The sequence below is a fragment of the Oncorhynchus clarkii genome, chromosome 19 (assembly GCF_045791955.1).
Source record: "Oncorhynchus clarkii lewisi isolate Uvic-CL-2024 chromosome 19, UVic_Ocla_1.0, whole genome shotgun sequence".
Taxonomy (NCBI): domain Eukaryota; kingdom Metazoa; phylum Chordata; class Actinopteri; order Salmoniformes; family Salmonidae; genus Oncorhynchus; species Oncorhynchus clarkii.
In genome coordinates this window covers 38,710,559-38,735,314 of record NC_092165.1, presented here as the reverse complement: position 1 = coordinate 38,735,314, position 24,756 = coordinate 38,710,559, and the positions used below count along the sequence as shown (strand labels likewise).

General features: G+C 42.3%; 2 protein-coding genes across 8 annotated transcripts in view; both read right to left on the bottom strand.

Moving 5' to 3' along the window:
* Nucleotides 1-14,682, bottom strand: part of LOC139375156 (kinesin light chain 1-like) — a 37,766-nt gene extending 23,084 nt beyond the window's left edge. For 5 of the 7 annotated variants that reach the window (XM_071116671.1, XM_071116674.1, XM_071116672.1 and 2 more), the window contains exons 1-5: nucleotides 14,371-14,388; nucleotides 13,982-14,079; nucleotides 1,803-2,073; nucleotides 1,302-1,532; nucleotides 1,111-1,189 (exon numbers count right to left, since the gene is read on the bottom strand). In XM_071116671.1, coding sequence (XP_070972772.1) covers nucleotides 1,111-1,189; nucleotides 1,302-1,532; nucleotides 1,803-2,073; nucleotides 13,982-14,079; nucleotides 14,371-14,373 — 682 coding nt within the window. In that variant the 5' untranslated portion in view covers nucleotides 14,374-14,388. Of the gene's footprint in view, nucleotides 1-1,110; nucleotides 1,190-1,301; nucleotides 1,533-1,802; nucleotides 2,074-13,981; nucleotides 14,080-14,370; nucleotides 14,389-14,575 lie in introns of those variants that run through there. The other 2 variants (XM_071116676.1, XM_071116673.1) reach the window with 2 other exon arrangements.
* Nucleotides 14,683-15,524: 842 nt separating this feature from the next.
* On the bottom strand, nucleotides 15,525-23,347 carry LOC139375155 (cytochrome c oxidase assembly factor 8). Its single transcript, XM_071116670.1, has 5 exons — nucleotides 22,876-23,347; nucleotides 16,889-17,086; nucleotides 16,193-16,256; nucleotides 15,998-16,088; nucleotides 15,525-15,676 (listed from the first exon to the last, which is right to left on the bottom strand). The coding sequence occupies exons 1-5, from the start codon at nucleotides 23,020-23,022 to the stop codon at nucleotides 15,559-15,561; spliced, it is 618 nt and encodes a 205-aa protein (XP_070972771.1). The 5' UTR covers nucleotides 23,023-23,347; the 3' UTR covers nucleotides 15,525-15,558.
* Nucleotides 23,348-24,756: the final 1,409 nt, after the last annotated feature.

The window sequence follows — 24,756 nt, the reverse complement described above, 5'->3', positions numbered from 1 at the left end:
AAGGTGGCATCCTATGACGGTGCCACATTGAAAGTCACTGAGCTCTTCAGTAAGGCCATTCTACTGCCAATGTTTGTCTATGGTGATTGCATGGCTTTGTGCTCAATTTTATACACTTGTCAGCAATAGGTGTGGCTGAAATAGCCAAATCCACTCATTTGAAGGGGTGTCCACATACTTTTGTAATCCTAGTGTAGCTGGAGACAAGCAATTAAACCATCTCCACCACTGCAGTGAGAGGGACCTAAGACATAAGAGTATTTCAGGGAGGTACCAGTCAGGACAGGAGAGGAGTCTAATCCACTTCACACTACACAGACAGACACAGAGCCCTGTCTCAGTCAGCTCTGCTTCATGTGGGGGCAGGATTAATGTGAGCGCACTCAGGAGCATTTGACGCTTGCCTCCCCCGCATTCTGGAGAGCTTCCTGGCACGACCCACTCTTTTCTTTGATCCTCTCTTTCGTTCCCTCTCGCTCTTCAGATTGTGCTCATTAAGCAGGCAGAAACTTGGAATAAAATAAAGTATTAACAGCCCAATACAAACACAACAAAGGACTAGAGAGATCCTGCTCCTCTCTCTCTCTCCCTCCTCCATATCCCTGTCTGCATCTTATTAGCTCTCTATGTGGTGGAGCAATTACTGGAGATGTACCCTTTAAATCCCTGCAATATGTTACTTATGCAGATTAATGATGCTTTTTTACCCATTTGCTGGAAGTGGTTCTGTGTAGGATCATTATACGATATTGTACGTAGGACCCCTTTGCTTAATTTTGTCAATAAATGCCCAGCTTAGTGGGGAGTGGGTGTTGTCCCTCTGCCTGAGATCCTCTCATGTACATGCTGGTTGCTGGAGTGAACCCAACCTGGTGACTGTGTGATCTGGCTCACTGGGTCCATTTCCATTTGGCCTGCCTCCACACTCAACCAGCTCTGACTAATAGCACTTTAAAGCTCATAGTGATACGTACTTTCAGACCAACAGGAGGAGAAATGGACTAGTTAATGTATTGGAGGGAGTGGGGAGGGAATGTAGGAAGTAGGAACAAGGAGAGGAAACGTGAGGTGAGGAACAGAGAAAGACATGGGTACAAGAAGAAGACTCACTGCCTGGAGGTTGGTCATCCTGGTCGTCTGGGAACAGATCATCCAGATTCTCTTTACTGGAGTCAGAGTCCTTCTCCTCCTAACAGAGGAAAACAGGGAGGACAGATGATTGTTATTGTCATTCAGTGTAAACCAGGCAAATGAAATGCGGTGGTGTGAGTCAGTCTGTGTGTGTGTGTGGGTTAACTCACCGATGGCAGCAGGTCCTTATCGTACTTCTTCAGCTGGTTCATGAACTCCAGGTGTTTCTTCTCCTCCTCCAGCTGAGCCACACTCTGCTCGCTCTTCTGCAGCTTCTGCTGGGTGCCTGCCAGCTCGTCCCTCAGCCACTGGTTCTCCTGGCACAGCCGGCGCACCTGTGCCCGCAGCTTCTGCTTCTCCGACTCCACCGAGCTCAGGTGGCCCGACAGCGCCATCATCACCTGGACCAAACACAGCGAGGGGTTTAGGGGTGAGGCAACTGGGCAAGAGGTCCAAAGGGTGCGGAAGAACACTGAGAAGACTAGTAGTAAATAATTCATGGATAATCCTTGGTTGTAGTCTGATTTACTGACACAGGTCATTTAGGTGGTAGGTGCCTGTGGGTTCTCCATCTAGCTGTCTAATTTGAAAGTTCATTAGATTAGATCCCAGAGGGCTCTAGCTCTCCCCCAGCCTGAGGCGTGTAGCCTAGACCTATACAGTGTACTAACCTGTGCCTCGCTCAGGCCCAGCTCCAGCATCTCCAGGGACTTGCGGATCATGAGGGACTTCTCCTCCACCAGGACTCCCTGGTCATCCTGCTTCAAGCAGTGCAGCGTGCCCAGAAGGCCCTCCAGGATGGAGTTGTGTTCCTGCTTTAGAGCCTCCAAGCCCTGGATCACCTGCTTGGTCCTGGAGATGATCTCATCCTGGGACAGCTTCTCCCCAGGGTCCTCCTCCTCCTCCTTCACACACACCATGGCAGACATGTTCTCACGCATCCTGTAGCAGTCACACAGAAGAGGAATGGATTTAGTTAAAAATGTAGAAGTATGAATACCCTAGCCCTCTATTTCACTGTTGCTAAATGCATATGCATATCAGTTTACTCCTGGCTGTATCCCAATGTGTTACAGACTAATAAACTTCTGCTTGATCTTAACTTCCGTCCTCACAGTTGTGCGGCATATTACATTTTATCATCAGACAGCCTTTCCAGCATCCAGCCTACTCTTATCTATTGAGCATTTCTTAATCAATATGCGCCTCAGTGTACCTGTTTCTGCGTGGTAAAATCACTAGGTTTATTGCACAAAGTGTGCAAGCAGGGCTTTTGAGAAAAGAAAGAGGAGCGCCTGGGCGATGTATTGGAAGACCTTCTGCTCTGACTGCTGCCTGTCTGTCTGTCAGTTTAAACAGAGCCCAGCTGTGGTGTTGACAATGTAGATATCTGGACAGATCAAGCGCTTGGGTCTAGAAGGTTCTATCTGCATTTTTGTCAAAATGTCGTTATTGACATAACCTTGTTCTGTTCAATGTTCTCTACCTTTACTGAACAAAAATATAAAACTCAACATGCAACAATTTCAAAGATTTTACTGAGTGACAGTTCATAGAAGGAAATCAGTCAGAAATAAACTCATTAGGCCCTAATCTATGGATTTCACATGACTGGGTAGGGGTGCAGCCATGGGTGGGTGGACCTGGGAGGACATTAGCCCACCCACTTGGCAGCCATGCCAACCAACTGGGGAGCCAGGCCCAGTCAACCAGAATGAGTTTTAACCCACAAAAATGGATGCTGTGGGGGTGCAGTGCTGTTGACCGGGGTAGGGGTAGCCAGGGGTAGCCAGGTGGAAAGCATGGCCAGCCGTAGAAAAACCCACCTCGCCGCTTCAAGTTCAGGAGCCAACCTCTTATACAGTATGTGGTCTCAATGAAACTGGAAGCATAGAAATAGCGCACATAGAACACATCTAGCGCTTCTTAGACTTGCTTTCAATGAGAATGACAGATTTATAACTCGTATTTCTATAGGTATTTGGTCAGTTCGCCCAAAATGTTACATTATTGCAGCTTTAAATGTTACGCTATAGTTTACTACAGTGTCTGTAAATAAATATTGATAATGGAAAGAAGTGGAGGGCGCTCAACCAACATAAGTCGAGGTGCAATCAAAAATATATAATTGAAAAGGCGCAACACACACATACCATGTTGAGCGAGCGTTGCCCTTTTCAATAAATGTTGATTACCCATTTACTTGTCTCTGCCTGCAAATCATCACACTCCTAAAAAGATAGGCTATATCCTATCTCTCCTCTCCTAGTTGGGCGTGCGAGATCAGGTGTGCAAGTGTTCTCAATTAAATAGAGTAGGCCTATGCATGGACGGAGAGGCACGGGGCAGTTATCTTTCCAAGGAAATTAACTTCCTAAATTAGAGCCTGGTTAAGGATCAGGTTTTAGGGATCAGGCAAAAGTAGTGATTACCGATATTGCATTTCGCTATACTTGCAATAACATCTGCTAAATATGTGTATGTGACCAAAACAATTTGATTTATATCTGCCAATATATTGTTTTTTTAAGAGGTGGAATGAAAAATACATAAAAAAATATTTTACAAATTGTGCTCCAACGGCTTAACAGATTTCTTAACAAAATATAAAATACACACTACTGGTCAAAAGTTTTGGAACACCTACTCATTCAAGGGTTTTTCTTTATTTCTACTATTTTCTACATTGTAGAATAATAGTGAAGACATCAAAACTATTAAATAACACACATGGAATCACGTAGTAACCAAAAACAAAGCATTCAACAAATCAAAATATATTTTATATTTGAGATTCTTCAGATAGCCACCCTTTGCACACGCTTGGTATTCTCTCAACCAGCTTCATAACGTAGTCACCTGGAATGCATTTCAATTAACAGGTGTGCCAAGTTAAAAGTTCATTTGTGGAATATCTCTCCTTCTTAATGCGTTTGAGCCAATCAGTTGTGTTGTGACAAGGTAGGGGTGGTATACAGAAGATAGCCCTATTTGGTAAAATACCAAGTTCATATTATGGCAAGAAAAGCTCAAAAAGGCAAAGAGAAATGACAGTCCACCATTACTTTAAAGACATGAAGGTCAGTCAATACGGAATATTTCAAAAACTTTGAAAGTTTCTTCAAGTGCAGTCGCAAAAACCATCAAGCGCTATGATGAAACTGGCTCTCATGAGGACCACCACAGGAAAGGAAAACAGAGTTACCTCTGATGCAGAATTTAAGTTCATTGGAGTTAGCAGCCTCAGAAATTGCAGCCCAAATAAATGTTTCATGGAGATCAAGTAACAGACACATCTCAACATCAACTGTTCAGAGGAGACTGTGAATCAGGCCTTCATGGTCAAAATGCTGCAAATAAACCACTACTAAAAGGACACCAATAATAAGAAGAGACTTGCTTAGGCCAAGAAACATGAGCAATGGACATTAGACTAGTGGAAATTTGTCCTTTGGTCTGGAGTCCAAATTGGAGCCTTTTGGTTCCAAACGCTGTGTCTTTGTGAAACGCGGTGTGGGTGAATGGATCATCTCCGCATGTGTATTTCCCACCGTAAAGCATGGAGGAAGAGGTGTTATGGTGTGGGGGTGCTTTGCTGGTAACACTGTCTGTGATTTATTTAGAATTCAAGGCACACTTAACCAGCATGGCTACCACAGCATTCTGCAGCGATACGCCATCCCATCTGGTTTGGGCTTAGTAAGGGCTATTTTACCAAGAAGGGGAGTGATGGAGTGCTGCATCAGATGACCTGGCCTCCATAATCCCCTGACCTGAGTCGGAATGCAGAGTGAAGGAAAAGCAGCCAACAAGTGCTCAACATGTGGGAACTTCAAGACTGTAGGAAAAGCATTCCAGGTGAAGCTGGTTGAGACAATGCCAAGAGTTTTAGTTACTACACCATTTCAAATGTGTTATTTCATAGTTTTGATGTCTTCAACAATGTAGAAAATGGTAAAAATAAAGAAAAATCCTTGAATGAGTAGGTGTTCTAAAACTTTTGACCGGTACTATACATTACGAACATTTTATTTATGGTTTACAGGATATCCATCAAAAAGCAACTACACTACATGACAAACAGAATGTGGACACGTGCTCGTCGAACATCTCATTCCAAAATCAAGGGCTCCCTTTGCTGCTATAAGATCCTCCTCTCTTCTGGGAAGGCTTTCCACTAGATGTTGGAACCTTGCTGCAGGAACATGCTTCCATTCAGCCACAAGAGCATTAATGAGGTAAGGCACTGATGTTGGGCGATTAGTCCTGTCTGGCAGTCGGCATTCCAAATAATCCCAAAAGTGTTTGATGGTGTGGAGGTCACGGCTCTGTGCAGGCCAGTCAAGTTCTTCCACATCAATCTCAACAAACCATTTCTGTATGGATCTCAATTTGTGCAAGGGGCCTTGTCATGCTGAAAATGGAAAGGGCCTTCCCCAAACTGTTGCCACAAAGTCAGAAGCACAGAATCACCTAGGATTTCATTGTATGCTGTAGCGTTAAGATTTCCCTTCACTGGAACATAGGGACTTGCCCGAACCATGAAAAACAGCCCCAGACCATTATTCTTCGTTCACCTAACTTTACAGTTGGCTTCATGCATTCGGGCAGGTAGCGTTCTCCTGACATCCTCCAAACCCAGATATATCTAGATGGTGAAGCACTCCTGAGAACGCGTTTCCACTGCTCCAGTGCTCCAGAGTCCAATGGCAGCGAGCTTTACATTACTCCAGCCAACGCTTGACATTGCGCATGATGATCTTAGGCTTGTGTGCGGCTGCTTGGCCATGGAAACCCTTTTCATTGAAGCTTGCCTGGAGGGTTGTTAACACAGTGTCCAAAGAAGGGCCAGAAGTATACAAAATGGTGTCGTCTGCGTAGAGGTGGATCAGAGACTCACCAGCAGCAAGAGCGACATCATTGATGTATACAGAGAAGAGAGTCGGTCCAAGAATTGAACCCTGTGGCACCCCCATAGAGACTGCCAGAGGCCCGGACAACAGACCCTCCAATTTGACACACTGAACTCTATCAGAGAAGTAGTTGGTGAGCCAGGCAAGGCATTTGAGAAACCAAGGCTGTCGAGGCTGCCGATGAGGATGTGGTGATTGACAGAGTCGAAAGCCTTGGCCAGGTCAATGAATACGGCTGCACAGTATTGTTTCTTATCGATGACGGTTAAGATATTGTTTAGGACCTTGAGCGTGGCTGAGGTGCACCCATGACCAGCTCTGAAACCAGATTGCATAGCAGAGAAGGTATGGTGGGATTCGAAATGATCGGTAATCTGTTTGTTGACTTGGCTTTCGAAGACCTTAGAAAGGCAGGGTAGGATAGATATAGGTCTGTAGCAGTTTGGGTCAAGAGTGTGTCCCCCTTTAAAGTGGGGGATGACCGTAGCTGCTTTCCAATCTTTGGGAATCTCAGACGACACGAAAGAGAGGTTGAACAGGCTAGTAATTGGGGTGGCAACAATTTCGGCTGATACTTTTAGAAAGAAAGGGCCCAGATTGTCTAGCCCGGCTGATTTGTAAGGGTCCAGATTTTGCAGCTCTTTCAGAACATCAGCTGACTGGATTTGGGAGAAAGAGAAATGGGGAAGGCTTGGGCGAGTTGCTGTGGGGGTGCAGTGCTGTTGACCGGGGTAGGCGTAGCCAGGTGGAAAGCATGGCCAGCCGTAGAAAAATGCTTATTGAAATTCTCGATTATAGTGGATTTATCAGTGGTGACAGTGTTTCCTATCTTCAGTGCAGTGGGCAGCTGGGAGGAGGTGTTCTTATTCTCCATGAACTTTACAGTGTCCCAGAACTTTTTTGAGTTTGTGTTGCAGGAAGCAAATTTCTGCTTGAAGAAGCTAGCCTTGGCTTTTCTAACTGCCTGTGTATATTGGTTTCTAGCTTCCCTGAAAAGTTGCATATCACGGGGGCTGTTCGATGCTAATGCAGAACACCATTGGATGTTTTTGTGTTGGTTAAGGGCAGTCAGGTCTGGAGAGAACCAAGGGCTATATCTGTTCCTGGTTCTACATTTCTTGAATGGGGCATACTTATTTAAGATGGTGAGGAAGGCATTTAAAAAAAATAACCAGGCATCCTCTACTGATGAGATCAATATCCTTCCAGGATACCCCGGCCAGGTCGATTAGAAAGGCCTGCTCGCTGAAGTGTTTCAGGGAGCGTTTGACAGTGATGAGTGGAGGTCGTTTGACCGCTGACCCATTACGGATGCAGGCAATGAGGCAGTGATCGCTGAGATCTTGGTTGAAAACAGCAGAGGTGTATTTAGAGGGCAAGATGGTTAGGATGATATCTATGAGGGTGCCCGTGTTTACGGCTTTGGGGTGGTACCTGGTAGGTTCATTGATCATTTGTGTGAGATTGAGGGCATCAAGCTTAGTTTGTACGATGGCTGGGGTGTTAAGCATGTTCCAGTTTAGGTCGTCTAGCAGCACGAGCTCTGAAGATAGATGGGGGGCAATCAGTTCACATATGGTGTCCAGAGCACAGCTGGGGGCAGAGGGTGGTCTATAGCAGGCGGCAACAGTGAGAGACTTGTTTTTATAGAGGTGGAATTTTAAAAGTAGAAGTTCAAATTGTTTGGGTACAGACCTGAATAGTAGGACAGAACTCTGCAGGCTATCTTTGCAGTAGATTGCAACACCGCCCCTTTGGCCGTTCTATCTTGTCTGAAAATGTTGTAGTTGGGGATGAAAATTTCAGAATTTTTGGTGGTCTTCCTAAGCCAGGATTCAGACATGGCTAGAACATCCGGGTTGGCAGAGTGTGCTAAAGCAGTGAATAAAACAAACTTAGAAGAGAGCCCCTGGGGAATAGGAGTTGAGCTAGGCGCTGCAGGGCCTGGATTCACATCTACCTCACCAAAGGAACAGAGGAGGAGTATTATAAGGGTACGGCTAATAGCTATGAGAATTGGTTGTCTAGAACATCTGGAACAGAGAGTAAAAGGAGGTTTCTGGGGGCGATAAAATAGCTTCAAGGTATACAGACAAAGGTATGGTAGGATGTGAATACATTTGAGGTAAACCTAGGTATTGAGTGATGATGAGAGATATTGTCTCTAGAAACATCATTGAAACCAGGTGATGTCATCGCATGTGTGGGTGGTGGAACTGAAAGGTTGGATAAGGTATAGTGAGCAGGGCTAGAAGCTCTACAGTGAAATAAGCCAATAAACACTAACCAGAACAGCAATGGACAAGGCATACTGACATTAAGGAGAGGCATGTTTAGTCGAGTGATCATAAGGGTCCAGTGAGTAGTGAGGTTGGTTGGGGTCGCGCGATTCAGACAGCTAGCCGGGCCATCGGTAGCAAGCTAGCATAGGATGGAGGTCTGTTTTTAGCCACCTCGTGCGTTTCCGTCGGTAGATTAGTGGGGTTCCGTGTGGTAGAGGGGATTAATCCAATTGGCAAAATAGATATAGTTATAACGACCCAAGAAAATTTGTCTGAATAGACATATTCAGATAGCAGCCGATAAGACAACTAACGATTAGCGGGCCGCAGATGGGCGTTCAGGTAACGTCGCGACCGAGGGGCCAGTTGGATAACTCCCTCGGGCAGATAACGTTGGTAGTCCAGTCATGAAGGCCGGATAGGTGATCCGGATAGGTGATTGTAGCCCAGGAGTGGCTGATGGAACTCTTCAACTGGCTAGCTCCGGAATAATTGATGTTTGCTCCGGGATCGACGTAAGCCAATAGTCACATGGATAGCAGCTAGCAACCTGCGAGATCCAGGTGAAAATGTCCAGAGCTTGCGGTTGAAATCTGGGGATATGGAGAGAAAAATAGGTCCGGTATATTCTGGTCTGAGTTGCGTTGTACAAAACTGGCGATAGATTTGAGCTAAAGGATAGCTGATGACCACAAACCGTGGTTAGCTGAATACTAACGTTAGCCACTAAACTGGCTAGCTTCTGGATAGCTTCTGGCAAGCTTCTGGCTAGCTTCTGGTTAGCTTCTGGCAAGCTTCTGGCTAGCTTCTGGCTAGCTTCTGGTTAGCTTCTGGTTAGCTTCTGGTTAACTTCTGGCTAGCTTTTGGTTAGCTTCTGGTTAGTTTCTGGTTAGCTTCTATTGTGGATTTCAGATTTGAGGTAAATAAATACTATTTTTTTTTTAATTGGTGAGGCGGGTTGCAGGAGAGTGTTTTGAAGTTGAGTTTTTGGGAAAAAATATTTTTAAAAGATAGGTGTAAATATAGGCGAAGAAAGGTGTAAATAAAGGTGTAAATATATATACGGGACACGACAAGACAACGACAAAGGACGTCTAACTGCTATGCCATCTTGGGAAACAGTGAGCTTCTGTGAGCTTGTGTGGCCTACCACTTTGCGGCTGAGCCGTTGTTGCTCCTGGACGTTCCCACTTCACAATAACAGCACTTACAGTTGACCGGGGCAGCTCTAGCAGGGCAGAAATTTGACGAACTGACTTGTTGGAAAGGTGGCATCCTATGATGGTCCCGCGTTGAATGTCACTGAGCTCTTCAGTAAGGCCATTCTTCAGCCAATGGTTGTCTATGGAGATTGCATGGCGGTGCATAAAATTGTATACACCTGTCAGCAATGGGTGTGGCTGAAATAGCAGTGGTGTCGACATACTTTTTCTTTCCACTGTACACTATATATACAAAAGTATGTGAACCCTTTGGAAATACCTGAATTTCTGCATAAATTGGTCATAAAATTTTATCTGATCTTCATTTTATCTCCAATTGCCAAAATTATTATAGCCTAATTAGCATACAACTGTCTATACATAAATAAATCAAATAATTCACAATAGGCTACTAAAGCATGATTTGGACACAGCGGATCATTAGCTTCCTCTAAGGTGTGGATTGTTTTTAATTGCATCACCTACAAAGCGAACCTACGAAGCGTACATGGCAAATGCCAAATAGATGACTGTAGAGTAGCGACTTTCAGTGAAAAGTAGGCATATCGCATTATTTAAAAATGTAATCACAGGAAAATATAGTTTGGAAAGCAAATGGCTATTGCTGTAAAGAGAAGTCAATGAAAATACTAATCTGTATTTTAGTTAGCAAAATTCTAAACTTAATTGAGCGAAAAACATCTTATTGGCACCAACAGAGAGCATCGGTCATATCCCCGGTGAGTGCTCACTGCGCATATTCACTATTTAGGCTATCATTGATGGGTCAGTGCCACTTAAAAGTTTGTTTTTGGATAATAATTTCCTCCTCCAGTTTAGATGGACGTAATATTATATTTGTGTCTCCCCTTATCGTAGTCTTATCATGGTTAACATCGTTTTTATTGATCTGTTTGTCAGTGTCAGCGAAGCAGGCTACTCTGTAATTTGTCATATTAAAAAAGATTATGACTGGAGAGATGAGCAGAAAGTGAAGTAGAATTGCATGAAATTTGTTTCTCCCATGCAAAGAAAACGTATCTGATATAGCTCAGGCCTCTACGCAATACGCGCTCAGCCATGCATTGAACAGTCTTTTTTGCGAAACAGTGATTGAATTATATTATTAGTCTAAGTTATGACTATACAATCTACTCATCACAATACGAATATTATCGTATAAAAGTCTACAAAAGCAATGATGCATGGAATTCTTTATTATAAAGGTGAATTTATGGTGAAAATGTGCTTCGCCAAACTTGAAACTGACTTGAAACTTACTCGTCTTGTTGGCTGAGGAAAAGTAAAATCGACAGTTATACTAACATCTTCAAAGTGCGCGGTAAGGACACACGTCATTGCATCCTCGATGTGCATGTTCTGTTAAGATTACAGGCAAATCCTTACAGCACTGGTTTTAGTCACACATTTTAATTTAGCTAGCTAGGTAATGTTAACTACTTATGTCATCATTAATGCAAGCACATGGCCTGAATGATCGATCTGTGCCAACTTTCTTGCTTTTTGCAGATTGCATATTTTAGAAAACTAAATAAACCCACTAGCTAACATAATAGGCTCAGACAGTAAGTGTTCTTTATCACTTTGGCGCCAGTACACTGTCAGCACATAAGTAGCACAGACTGCTTGCTAGCTAGCTAACGTTAAGTAAATAAGAATGTCATGAGGTCAGAGTTGCTTGCTTGGTGAAGTGTACTTTTGATTATTTACTTATTTGAATAGGCTGGCTGTGGCTAACCAGTCACAGTCAAACCACCATGACCACTCTCTTACGTTGTGACATGAACAGCTCGTAGAGCGCCCTCTTCAGGCAACCATTGAATTTATTTTTTTAATGGCTGCAAATGAGCAGACGGATTTGTTTATTCTATGTTTAAGTAACGGATGTGAAGCGCTAGCTTAGTTAGCGGTGGTGCGCGCTAAATAGTGTTTCAATCGGTGACGTCACTTGCTCTGAGACCTTGAAGTAGTGGTTCACCTTGCTCTGCAAGGGCCGCGGCTTTTGTGGAGCGATGGGTAACGATGCTTCTTGGGTGACTGTTGTTGATGTGTGCAGAGGGTCCCGGGTATGGGCGAGGGGACGGTTTAAAGTTATACTGTTACATATATAATACTGCTACAAATATTTATGTGAAAGGCTAATAGCGGCTGATAATATCGGTCAACCGATTTTATAGGCTCTATCCTAAATATGATTAGGCTATAGTTTACTACATTGCATAGAAATAAATATTTATCACCCATATTTGTCTCCATCTGAAAATCGGCCAGCTCCTAAGAGGGATGGGTTCGGGACCAGTTCTTGCGGGAGCAGGGGGGAGTGGGCTGGTGCGGTATGAAATGCTGCTGGTGCGGGCGGGAGCTGAATTAAGAAATCAGTCCCATGTAGATCTCTATTTACATGGTCTAGTTTTTCTTTCTTCTTATGAAACCCAGAACAAAAAGCACTGTAGGGAAGGAGAGGGAAGTATTTTGATGTTATCGTTTGAAATGTAAATATCTGGCTTGAAGCGTAGCCCGGGGGGACTCAGTGCTCTCAAAGCGATGTTAAACTCGTTCAAGCACTTCCCTGGAGTCAGTTTTGTGCTGTTATGGAGATTCAGAGAAGCGGTGGGATCCTCAACCGATTCCCTGCCCAATACTGCAGAACAAGCTGTTGAATGGATTTAAGGAATGAATGAATACAGTAGGCTATGTCTAGAATGCAAATAGACCACAGGTGACCAACATACATTTTCGTCATACTAATTGGGTATCAAAGCTGCTGCTGTATGAGCCAAGTGAGAAAGCTGCCCGGAAGGCACCTCCAGACCTGTCTGCGTGAAATCACCAACAGTTACCACCACCATCATCATCTCAGAGTTTCTCAGTCTTAAGGTTTTAAATGTAAAAACATTTTTTTTTGCTTTAGGATGTCAACATTTTCCTTGCAGCAAGTTAGGTGACAGTTAAGATTATGCACACACACCCTTACTCATTACCCAATAGGCACAGAAAGAAAAAAAATCTGCAGAAAAGAGGAACTAACCAGTGCTTGTACAGACATTCTTGCATGAAGATGTAGATATTGTAAGACTACTCAGAGGGTTAGTCAGCGATGTGAAAGCTGATAATCATCAACTATGACTCAGGAGCGAGGTTGCTGGGAGAAACTTCTCCACCCAACCAGACACCACACAGAAACAGAGAGAGTCACATCTCACGCACAACACAGCATCCACATTTTAACGTTATAGATGGCAGCTTCCTCTGGGTCTGCAGCATGTGGGTGTGTACGCCCACCAGCCAGAAACATATTCACCTCAAACCAGAAATAACCACAGAGTGAAGTCTGAACCACCAACAAGGGGAAAGGGAGCAGAGACCTGACTGTTGGCATGCCTCCCCTACTGAAGAGCAGCCTAGTATAATTAACATTCACTGCCACATTTCAGCAGGGCCTGACTTTCAAACCCCCAGCTGTCAGCCCAAATACACTGGTCTCAGTATCCCTGGCCAACACAGCATCTGCATCCTCCTTTCTGAGTAACTTCACCAAGGAGTGGAGCCGAGACCAGGTTTTGTTGACTCTAGCGCAGAATACATCGACTCACCTAATGTCAATATTTTTAATAATAATATATAAGGAAACGCCCACCTTGTACCTATGCTTGTCCTCTGTAGTTGTGTGAAACTTCCTTTACAATGAAGTGGAGTTTAGTACAATACCCCCTCATCAACATAGGCACGCTTTCAGAGGGCACAAGAGTCCTTCCTCCAAGCGATATAACATTGGGATGGCAGGTAGCCTAGTTTAAAAGGTTGCTAGATCGAATCCCCGAGCTGACAAAGTACAAATCTGTCGTTCTGCAGCCTGAATAAGGCAGTTAACCCACTGTTCCTATGCCGTCGTTGTAAATAAGAACTTGTTCTTAACTGACTTGCCTGGTTAAATAAATTGTGAATTTCAATGAAAACCATCAACACTAGGCTAGGCAAGCAGGCATCGAAATAAAAGTAGCTCTGGGTAAGAACACAAACATGTATGGATATTTGGCCAACTGAACTGGTGTTTTCAGTAAGGTCCCCTTCTCAGTTTTCTAGTTAACAATTATATAAATTGATGAACCTGTAGAACCAGTTCAGTGTCCTCAAACTTACCTAGCCGCAGTTCAGCCTAGTGCGTGGTTATTACTGGTTAATAACGTTATAGCAGCTAACGTTAGCTAGCTAGCATAACAAGCTTCCTCAATCGTCCTAGCAACCTAATCTCATGAGAAGTCAATAACAAGTGTCAACAAGAAAACATTTGTCAGATGAATTACAAAAATTGACTTGTGTGAATTGAACAGAAAAAGATTGTTTTAGACGCAATCTCGGCATCAGTCCGTAGCTAGCTAACGTTAATTAGCTGCCAGTGACAGACTCCCAGTCCCAGGTAGTCAAACCTTACCGTTCTGTTGGACATCCGTTGCCCAACACAGTACAGTGAGGAGTTAGTCCGACTTCAATGCAGTTTCCGATTGAAAACACTGAAATGTTGTATATATTCTGAAACAACAAGTTATGTTTTTGTTAGATCGACTTTGCGAGAACAGAAACGAAGCTTGTCTTGTCTCTTGCGCTGTTCTTCCTGACTGACCACAGGTAGCTGTCACGGCTTTATTGCTTATCGCTGCATCATCGGTGACTAGCTAGCTACATGTACGGGAAGTGATATCTGAACCAAAAAATTATTACATGATCTTTCATGTTAAATAGACAACGTTTCATTTAACTTGGTCTTATATCTCTAGAAACACATTTGTTGGCTACTGAACTGCTGGGCGAAAATGGCGTTACCATAGTTTCTAAACTCAGAGGCGCAACATCGCGAGACTTTGGGAACGCTTGCGAAACAGACCAAACAGCCCAGGTTGGGGTTCGAGAAGTCAATAAGAGAAGTGAAAAAAAATTATTCCTTAGTTGTTAATCTTCTAAAAATATAAAAGGCACAACCTAAATTCGAGCCAATGTATTACGTAGTTAAACATTATATTAGTCAAACCTCGTGAAAGTGATAAACGGACAGGTTCTCCTTTTCGTCAAAACAGCTTTATATTGAAGGAGTGCCTTTGATTTAACGGCCAACACATGCGCAGTTCGACGCTAGACGAGAGTAGACCCGGTGACGTGTCTACGCATGAGTTTAGCTAGCCAACGTCGCCTACAAGCGTGAACGGGGATTTCTTTTGGAGAAGCAGTTTTAGCCTATCTTCACAATGTACTGTCTTTAGCGTCACAGTCCTCGCGCCCCAACTCCCCTTCATTTATCATGATGTCATCCAGTTCAGATTAAACTGGCAGTGACACTGACATTTATTGTGATAGCAAACTCAAGAGATTTTAGATGGTTTCTATACCGTCTCTGGCTAGCATCACCGATTATATCACGTGAGGGATTTCATTTACTTCAGGCCAGGTTTATTTAGAGTAATACAGTATTGCCATCAATTTGAATGAATGATTGTATGCACAAAAGTGCTGTCATTCAATCAAAACCACAATATAAAACTGGGTGGCAGGAAGCCTAGTGGTTGCTAGTTCGAATCCCTGAGCTGACTAGGTGAAAAATCTGAGGATATGCCCTTGTGCATGGCACTTTACCCTAATTGTGCCAATGTCACCATCAATAATGTCTGAGCCCTGGGTGTGACGCCACTCTCTGAGGGTGTCTCAGGGGGAGAGGGATATGCAAAAAATAAATACAAACTTTTACATTTCACACCACACACATACACTTGTACAAGTTACACACTTGCACATATGTGAAACAGGACAAATATAAGCACCCCCCTATTTATTAGATGTCTAACCCTCTTCTGTTCTCTTTTCATTCCCGATCCTAGAACAAATGACTGGGTTAGTAAAAGTATTATCATGACAGGTGGGGGGAGTGTTGTGGGAGTTCCTCACTCAACTGTTGCACCAAATCAAATAAAAGACAAACACTAAGGTGAGAGAATAGAAGATAACGTATTTAATGGAGTATCATGTGGTAGGGCCGCCTTTCTTCCAGCCTCTTCTCTCAGCAAGCGTTCTCCAGACGCTGTGGAAAGCCACTCTGCCCATAAGCAAGGTGATTGTGAAGTTACGTCTGTACCAATCCCTGTCAATGAGATGAAGGGAGGGAAAAGAGACAACAATACCGTAATAAATAGGAGAGAACTCATTATATTCACAGAATGGCTTGCTTATGCACATACTAGTTTTACATATACAGCAATGCCTAGTTAATGTCTGGTTAAATAAAGGGCCAATACATTTTTTTTTTGACTCTGTGCATGAGTTATATCACATTAATTAATAATGATATTTCAAGACCTGCTATTGATGACCTGCTATCTCACCCCCCATTAACCAGTAGGAAGATACAGGGCATCCTTTTGCACCTGTTTGATGAACTGTAAGCAATAGTTCCCAAACTTACTTATTGTAATTGGCATGTCTTATGCAGTTTTCATCCAGGAAATGTTTGTAAAAGACTGCCATTTCTTCACTGTTTAAAGCCCTTTTCCTTCCTGAGAAAATATAAGGAACAACAAACATTAAGACACATTCCAACCACCCCTGTCATCCATCAGTTTGATATCCTTCATCATTTCAAATCACAATATCAGCTAACCTTTCTCATCTCTCTCAGTCAAGCCTTTCTCCTTCAGTTGTGAGAGGACGAAGGCATCCTTCTCCTAAATGAGAAAACAGAAATAGCCTTTGAACAGAAACAAATTAAAAAAATAATCATTTAAAAAATGTCTACACTACTACAGTACTGGAAAAATATATATATATTTACCTCAATATTTGAGATCAGTGAAGTGCTGCCCTCTGGTGGACAAAATGTGTTGTCTAAATTCTAACCTATGCTATATTGGCCATATACCACAAACCCCAGAGGTGCCTTATTGCTATTATAAACTGGTTACCAATGAAATTACAACAGTACAAAGTAATTTTTTGCCATACCCATCGTATACGGTCTGATATACCACAGCCTTCAGCCAATCAGCATTGAGGGCTTGAACCACCCAGTTTATAATCTATTATAGCTAACTCAATACACATTTACTGATGGGTTTTTGCTTAGCTTGGCAGTTACAACTTCGATTACATTTCATTTTGGGTACAATGAGGCTTATGCTAGCCAGAGACTACTGAAATTAAGTAAAATCAATAAGAAAATCACAGAAAAAGTGTAACAACAACAGCTGAGCTAAGTAGTAAATAATTTGTGATTGCACTACTGCGTTAGGTGTCTCTGAGATGAGTCAACAGATAATTAAGGATACTGTTGAGTAAATGGATAATTAAGGAAGCAAACCTTGTTAAAAGTGATATTCTGATTGGTCCAGAATGCATGGTTCCAATCCTCCGTCTCTTGCCTCAAGGTTCTAAGCTGCTTCTCCAATTCAGTCTCATTCTCAGGGATGTGGTATATGATTGGTCGCAGGTTTGACAGCCTGTGAGGGGGACCAACCCAGTCATGCTTAGATTCAGCAGCTGGGATGAACTGGGATCTCTGTTTAAAAGATAAATAAAACATCCTAAATCATGTTACTTCTATAAACAGACAGTACACAGCAAAGGGGATGACACATAGGATGTATTTTAACCATCCCCTCATATCAATTCAATATTTAAAGCCAGGCAATGTTCTTATTGAGGGGGTTTGGTTATTAGGCAACAGTATAGCCTGGTAGCGCCTTGCATCATTTGAGCTTTGTTTTATGACATTATACAGTACCAGTAAAAGGTTTGGACACGCCTACATTGTAGAATAACAGTGAAGACAAAACTATGAAATAACACAAATTGAATCATTAGTATCCAAAAAAAGTGTTAAATCAAAATACATTTTAGATTCTTCAAAGTATCAAGCCTTTATCGCAGTGCTAGCTGTGCCACTAGAGATTCTGGGTTCAAGTCCAGGCTCTGTCGCAGTCGGCCGCGACCGGGAGACCAATGGGGAGGCGCACAATTGGCCCAACGTCGTCCGGTTAGGGGAGGGTTTGGCCGGCAGGGATGTGCGCGATGGGACGACTAGCGACTCCTGTGGCGGGCTGGGCGCAGTGCACGCTGAAACGGTCGCCAGGTGCACGGTATTTCCTCCGACACATTGGTGAGGCTGGGTTAAGTGGGCATTGTGTTAAGAAGCGGTGCGGCTTGGTTGGGTTGTGTTTCGGAGGATGCACGGCTTTTGACTGTCGCCTCTCCCGAATCCGTACGGTAGTTGCGGCGATGAGACAAGACTAACTACCAATTGGATACCACGAAATTGAAAAGAAACCGGGGAGAAAAAAAATATATTTTTTTTAAAGGAGCCCCCCTTTGCCTTGATGACAACTTTGCACACGCTTGGCTTTCTCTCAACCAGCTTCATGAGGAATGCTTTTCCAACAACCTTGAAGGAGTTCCCACATATGCAGAGCACTTGTTGGCTGCTTTTCCTTCACTCTGTGGTCCAACTCACCCCAAACCATCTCAATTGGGTTGAGGTCGGGTGATTGTGGAGGCCAGGTCATCTGATGGAGCACTCCATCACTCTCCTTCTTGGTCAAATAGCCCTTACACAGCCTAGAGGTGTGTTGGGTCATTGTCCTGTTGAAAAACACATGATAGTCCCACTAAACCAGATGGGATGGCGTATTGCTGCAGAATGCGGTGGTAGCCATGTTGGTTAAGTGTGCCTTGAATTCTAAATAAATCTGAGTGTCACCAGCTAAGCACCCACACACCATAATACCTCCTCCTCCATGCTTCACGGTGGGAAACACACATGCGTAGATCATCCTTTCACCTACTCCGCGTCTCATAAAAACAACACGGCGGTTGGAACCAAAAATCTCACATTTGTACTCATCAGAGCAAAGGCCATATTTCCACCGGGCCTAATGTCCATTGCTCGTGTTTCTTGGACCAAGCAAGTCTCTTCTTATTATTGGTGTCCTTTAGTAGTGGTTTCTTTGCAGCAATTTTACCACAAAGGCCTGATTCACGCAGTCTCCTCTGAACAGTTGATCTTGAGATGTGTCTGTTACTTGAACTCTGTGAAGCATTTATTTGGGCTGCAATTGCTGAGGCTGGTAACTAATGAACTTATCCTCTGCAGCAGAAGTAACTCTAGGTCTTTCATTCCTGTGGCGGCCATGAGAGCGTGATGGTTTTTGCGATTGCACTTGAAGAAACTTTCAAAATTCTTGACATTTTCCAGATTGAAAGACCTTCATGTCTGATGGATTGTAGTTTCTCTCTGCTTATTTGATCTGTTCTTGCCATAATATGGACTTCTTCTTTTACCAAATAGGGCTATCTTCTGTATACTACCCCTTGTTACAACACAACTGATTGGCTTAAACGCATTAAGGAAAAAAACTCCACAAATGAACTTGTAACAAGGCACACCTGTCAATTGAAATGCATCCCAGGTGACTACCTCATGAAGCTAGTTGAGAGAATGCCAAGAGTGCGCAAAGCTTTCATCAAGGCAAAGGATGGCTACTTTGAAGAATCTCAAATATCAAATATTTTGATTTGTTTAACACTTTTTTGGTTACTACATTATTCCATATGTGTTATTATTCTACAATGTAGAAAATAGTCTAAATAAATAAAAACCCTTGAATGAGTAGGTGTGTCCAAACTTTTGACTGGTACTGTATAAAGCAGAGTGACATCCTGCATACAGAAATCAACAATTCAATTCTGCCAACCCCTATTGGCCTTACCAATTTGCACCCTCTCTTTAGGCATGTTCACATTAGGAAGAGGCAATAGGATTCTCGGCAAATATTTTTGTAAGCAGGAAGTTTTTAAAATTTTTTTTTTTTAAATCGCCCTATTGTGTATGATGATGCCATGACTTGTTACTAGCAGTAGGAATACGCTCTCTCCTGGACCCTTACACTCTGAATTTGTCCTGCTAGGTGGCCTAAACTGGGACGTGTTTAAACCACTTTACCAAATCCTACATCGTTCTCAGATTATTACCAATCCCACAAGGCATGACTCCAAACACCCAGAAAAGGCTACTCTCATTGATGTTATCCTTACAAAGAATCCTAATCGCGATCACTGTTTTACAGCTTGTTTTCGTAATGGCTGCTCAGTGAAACGACCTGTCCTAGACGCTTGCTAAAAAAAACTTTAATGAGCAAGCCTTCCCTAATGACCTGGCCACTGTAAATTGGTATAGAATCAGCTTTATCCCCTCTGACGAAGACGCTTGTACCTTCTTTTTTTAATATTTCCCGTGGTATTGTTAACAAACACACCCCCATAAAGAAAATGATAATTAAAAACAGGTTCATCCCCTGGTTCGACCGACTCCCCTTCAAGAATTCCATTTGGATAAAGGATCGGCATACGCTAGGGCTGGGCGGTATACCGTATTTTATGATATACTGGTATTGATGCAGGGACCGGTTTGGGTTTTTACTTTACCTTCTATACTGGTATTTTAATGTTTGGTTTGTTAAATGTGATACGCCATGTGTAATGTCAATTTGTATAGTTTACTTCGCTACTTGAGTCATCTCTCTTCGCTCTTTCTCTCTGTGCTACTTTCCACACAGACCTAGCCACGCCACCTGTCACTCTAGGAGCGCATTTGTGGTTCCTCAACGAGACACTTGCGTTCAGTCTGCATGGTCAATGCAGCACATGCAACAATGTTGATGACAATGCTGTTTTCACTTTGCTTCTTAGTTGATTATAATGATAATGATTATTATAATGACACTATTCGTTTATGTTTCTTACATCAGCAAACAGCTAGTTTGTATTATCTTAGCTAGTTGCCCTAAATATTGTAAGACGCTAATTGCTAGACGCTAATGCTAATAGCTATCTAGCTAGCTAATACATTCACTGAGTAAAAGCAAACGTAGCTAGCTAATACAACCTGATAATACCAGTGATGGTGTTGACCTAAACTAGCATTTTTGTGCAACAGTATCTTCTAAATCAAAGAGGAATATGTTAGCTATATGAAGTAGCTAAGAGAAAACATGCAAGGTAGCCAACGTTTATAGGGTCCCCTAGGAAACACGTATCAACAATTTCGTTCTTACCCTGTCACAATAACTCCTCCCTGGTATTTTAATTCGTTTTCATCTCAAACAGTGTATTCAAATTTCCCACCATTTTATTCTAACTATAGAATTAGAACAGTAGTTATATTTCCTTGAGTCCAACAGTTTTGCTCTAATTTGCAACATTTGGTTAAAAATAAGTCCATATCCATACATTTGCCCATATCGTGCAGCCCTATGTGGCAGTGTGGAAATTCTCAATTGAGCAGTGGTGTAAAGTACTTAAGTAAAAATACTTTCAAGTACTACTTAAGTCGTTTTTTGGTATCTATACATTACTATTTTTATTTTTTTGACTACTTTTACTTCACTACATTCCTAAAGAAAATACTCCATACATTTTCCCTGACACCTAAAAGTTTGTTACATTTTGAATGCTTAGCAGGACAGGAAAACGGTCCAATTCACGCACGTGTCAAGAGAACATCCTTGGTCATCTACTGCCTCTGATCTGGAGGACTCACTAAACACCAATGCTTGGTTAGTAAATTATGTCTGAGTGTTGGAGTGTGCCCCTGGCTATCTGTAAATAAAAATGGTGCCATCTGGTTAAGGAATTTAAAATAATTTTTACTTTTGATACTTACGTATATTTTATCAATTACTTTTGATGCTTAAGTATATTTAAAACCAAATACGTTAAGACTTTTACTCAAGTAGTATTTTACTGGTTGACTTTCACTTGAGTAATTTTCTATTAACGTATCTACTTTTATGACAATTGGGTACTTTTTACACCACTGCAGGAAATGCAGAAATGATAAGTGCTGAAATTAGTTTGGGTTGAAGTTGAATTGAACAGTATAAAACAATCAGAAAGGAGAAAGACTCATTGAAATCACTTAGAATGTATGTGTTGCCTCCCTAGGATCACTTACTAATCATAAAGCATATGTAAAACTTGTATTATTCAAAAACTAAAAATACCGTCCAATTCTTTTTTTAAATACCGTGATATAATATTTTGGCCATATCGCCCAGCCCTAGCACACACATACTCAGGCTGACTGGCTCTCATTCAGGCAAATGAGAAATAAGTGCACTTGGGTTAGTTCTAGAAAACGGTTAAAGATCTGGAGAATAAACCCTCCTCCTCACAGCTGCCCATGTCCCTTAATGTTGATGATGTGGTTATAGGAGTATATGGCTGAGCTCTTTAATCACCACTTAATAAAGTCAGGATTCCCATTTGACTAAGCCATGCCTCCTCAGGCAGTAGGAAGCTCGCTCATCCATTTATATGCAGATGATAGTCTTGTACTCAGCTGGCCCCTCCCCGTATTTTGTGTTAAACGCTCTCCAACAAAGCTTTCTTAGTATCCAACAAGCATCCTCTGCCCTTAACCTTTGTTTTGGAGATGTTCAGAACAAGGTTATGTGGTTTTGGTAAGATTAATGCCCCTCTCCCCACTGGTGTGATTAGTACCTCTGAGGGTGTAGACCATCCTACCCATGCTAGATTACTGAGACGTAATTTATAGATCGGCAGGTAAGGGTGCTCTCAAGCGGCTAGATGTTCTTTACCATTCGGCCATCAGATTTGCCACCAATGCTCCTTATAGGACACATCACTGCACGTTATACTCCTGTGTAAACTGGTCATCTCTGTATACTCATCACAAGACCCACTAGTTGATGCTTATTTATAAAACCTTCTTAGACCTCGCTCCCCCCTATCTGAGATATCTACTGCAGCCCTCATCCTACACATACAACACCCATTCTGCCAGTCATGTTCTGTTAAATATCCCCAAAATACACATCCCTGGGTGTCTCCTCTTTTCAGTTCGCTGCTGCTAGCGACTAGAACGAGCTGCAAAAAAACACTCAAACTGGACAGTTGTATCTCCATCTCTTCATTCAAAGACTCAGTCTTACTGACAGTTGTGCTGTGTTGTCATGAATTGCTGCCATGCAGTTGTCGTCTTAGGTCTCTCTTTATGTAGTGTTGTCTCTCATCGTGATGTGTGTTTTGTCCTATATTTTTAATCCTAGCCCCCGTCCCATCAGGAGGCCTTTTGCTAGGCAATCATTGTAAATTATTTGATCTTAACTGACTTGCCTAGTTAAATAAAATACATACAAATTCTCATCAACCAACATTAGCAAACAATGCTTCTGGAGGTAGGTCTCTGAAACTCAGACCAGAGACGTGCAATAAAGAAGCACATGAAATCAACTCATTGATGAGAAACTAGCTAGTGAGTGGCCCACGCACCTTCACTGAGTTCCCTTGCTTTGTTGGTTCACTCGAACTGCATCGACGGCTGGCGTTCGCTGATATGCGCCGCATATGCAATGGACCTAAAAGATTACAAGGCCATAGTGACCTCCGCAGAAAATATCCTGTCGTTTTGCCACTCATTTCAGGGCCTCTTCTACAATGTATTTTACAGCATCGTCGACATTCTAGACGTAAGTAACATGAAAATAGCCACTGTTTAGTTCGTCTGTGACCAACTTGCAACGCTACCACTTGACAGAGAACGTTCCATGTACTTCCTGTATTTAAATTAGGTTGGACGACCAAGGTATATCACGACGTCTTTCTGTTTACTTAGTCAAAATCTTTAACATAACCATTTGTCTGCGGAAGCGCGAGTGTAATTTATTAGCATTGTCCACATGTGTATTTAATGTAACGCCCAACACGGCTTTCATATATCTCTTTTGGCCAGCCTGTCATTCCTCGTATTTCCACGATATCGACTAGATAGGATACAGTTAGTCAGAATTGTCCAGAATGTACTTTTCGTATCAGGTTATGAGAATTAACGTAGCAGTTTAGGAGAATTAGGTTAAGGTTAGGAAAAGGATTTGGGTTAACTAAAATGCTACATTTTTTTCAACTTTATATATCAATTTGACCTTAACCGTATACCATCTAGCCGTGATCGCATTCGCCTTGAAAAAAGCTAGTAGTAGCCAGCTAGCTGGTAGCTAAATATCATATTGTGGTTGTGCTTGGTAATGTTTAGCATTATATCGATCTTTTCCCTATTATGGCTGTACGTTGGTTATGCAGGTAAGCATGAGGACATGTAGCTTATCATATATTCCTGAAAAATTATAATAGTAGCTATCCCTATTATTTCAAATTGATTTATTTAGCTAACACCGTTAAGATATCTACAACTTAGATAGCTAGCTTACATGCTAGCCTACATTTAGCTTGTACCTAAAAGACAACCAAAAATTACGCCACAGTAATGTTTTCATTCATATGTGTGGATTTATTGCACTTTGACTGACATGTTATGTTCTCAGAGAGCAAAATTGCTGTCAAGGGACAGGTGAGGTGACTGGGAGTCCTTTGTTGACCAGCGGTGCACTTGTTCCAAAGAGGATCATTGTCCTTTCCAACATTTGGAGCCCCGTTAAAATTCTACAAAAAGTAGCTAGGTACAGCTTTCCTTCCCCCTTCCATCACTGATTAGAACTTCAAAATAACTGGACAGGTAAAAGTAATCTGGTGGAGCCGGTGTGTTGACATGTCCTATCATGTGTCATCAGTCAGTAATTACTGAGGAAGGAAAGGTGCACTTTAAAGGAATTGTAATGATGCCTTTGGACTTTTGAAGATAGAGTTAGCAGTTTGACATCATAAAAGTGGGCGACTTCCTGCTCAGAATTACATGAATATGTTCAATAAGAAAACAGATTTGGCAATGTTGTGCACTACTGAGCACAATCCATGAGTTGGAAAAAGACTCCAAGGTGACTCAGATGGAGGTCTTATAGGCCTGTAGATGATGCTCATTTGAGATGGGAGCTAGAAGGTAACAGTCTAGGAACATACAGAGAAGGAACTGTCAGATGAGTTAAAATACCCCTGGAACGAGCCACACTGGGAGCCAAATTTGAAATACAATACATTGTATACAATACATTGTATACATGGAGCAGAGTGGAAAAATCGCATTTAAAAAAACTATTTAAATGTATTTTCGGAAGAACTGTGGTCACCATTCATGTAATACATTAAATATATAGTCTGCATAAGACTGAATTGGGGAGTTATTTCATAGTTTTTTCACAGGTAGGCCTACATTATTTTCCCATTTCAATCTTTTAGCAACCATATTCTTGGAGTGACTGT

Bases quoted from the DNA above. Each gene is read 5' to 3' on its own strand.
- LOC139375155 (XM_071116670.1), bottom strand. From the start codon at position 23,022: ATGAGTGGCAAAACGACAGGATATTTTCTGCGGAGGTCACTATGGCCT. The intron at 17,087-22,875 runs GTGCGTGGGCCA...TCTTTTAAACAG, and splicing joins AGCAAGGGAACTCAGTGAAG to AGATCCCAGTTCATCCCAGC. The intron at 16,089-16,192 runs GTTAGCTGATAT...ATATTTTCTCAG, and splicing joins GACTGAGAGAGATGAGAAAG to GAAGGAAAAGGGCTTTAAAC.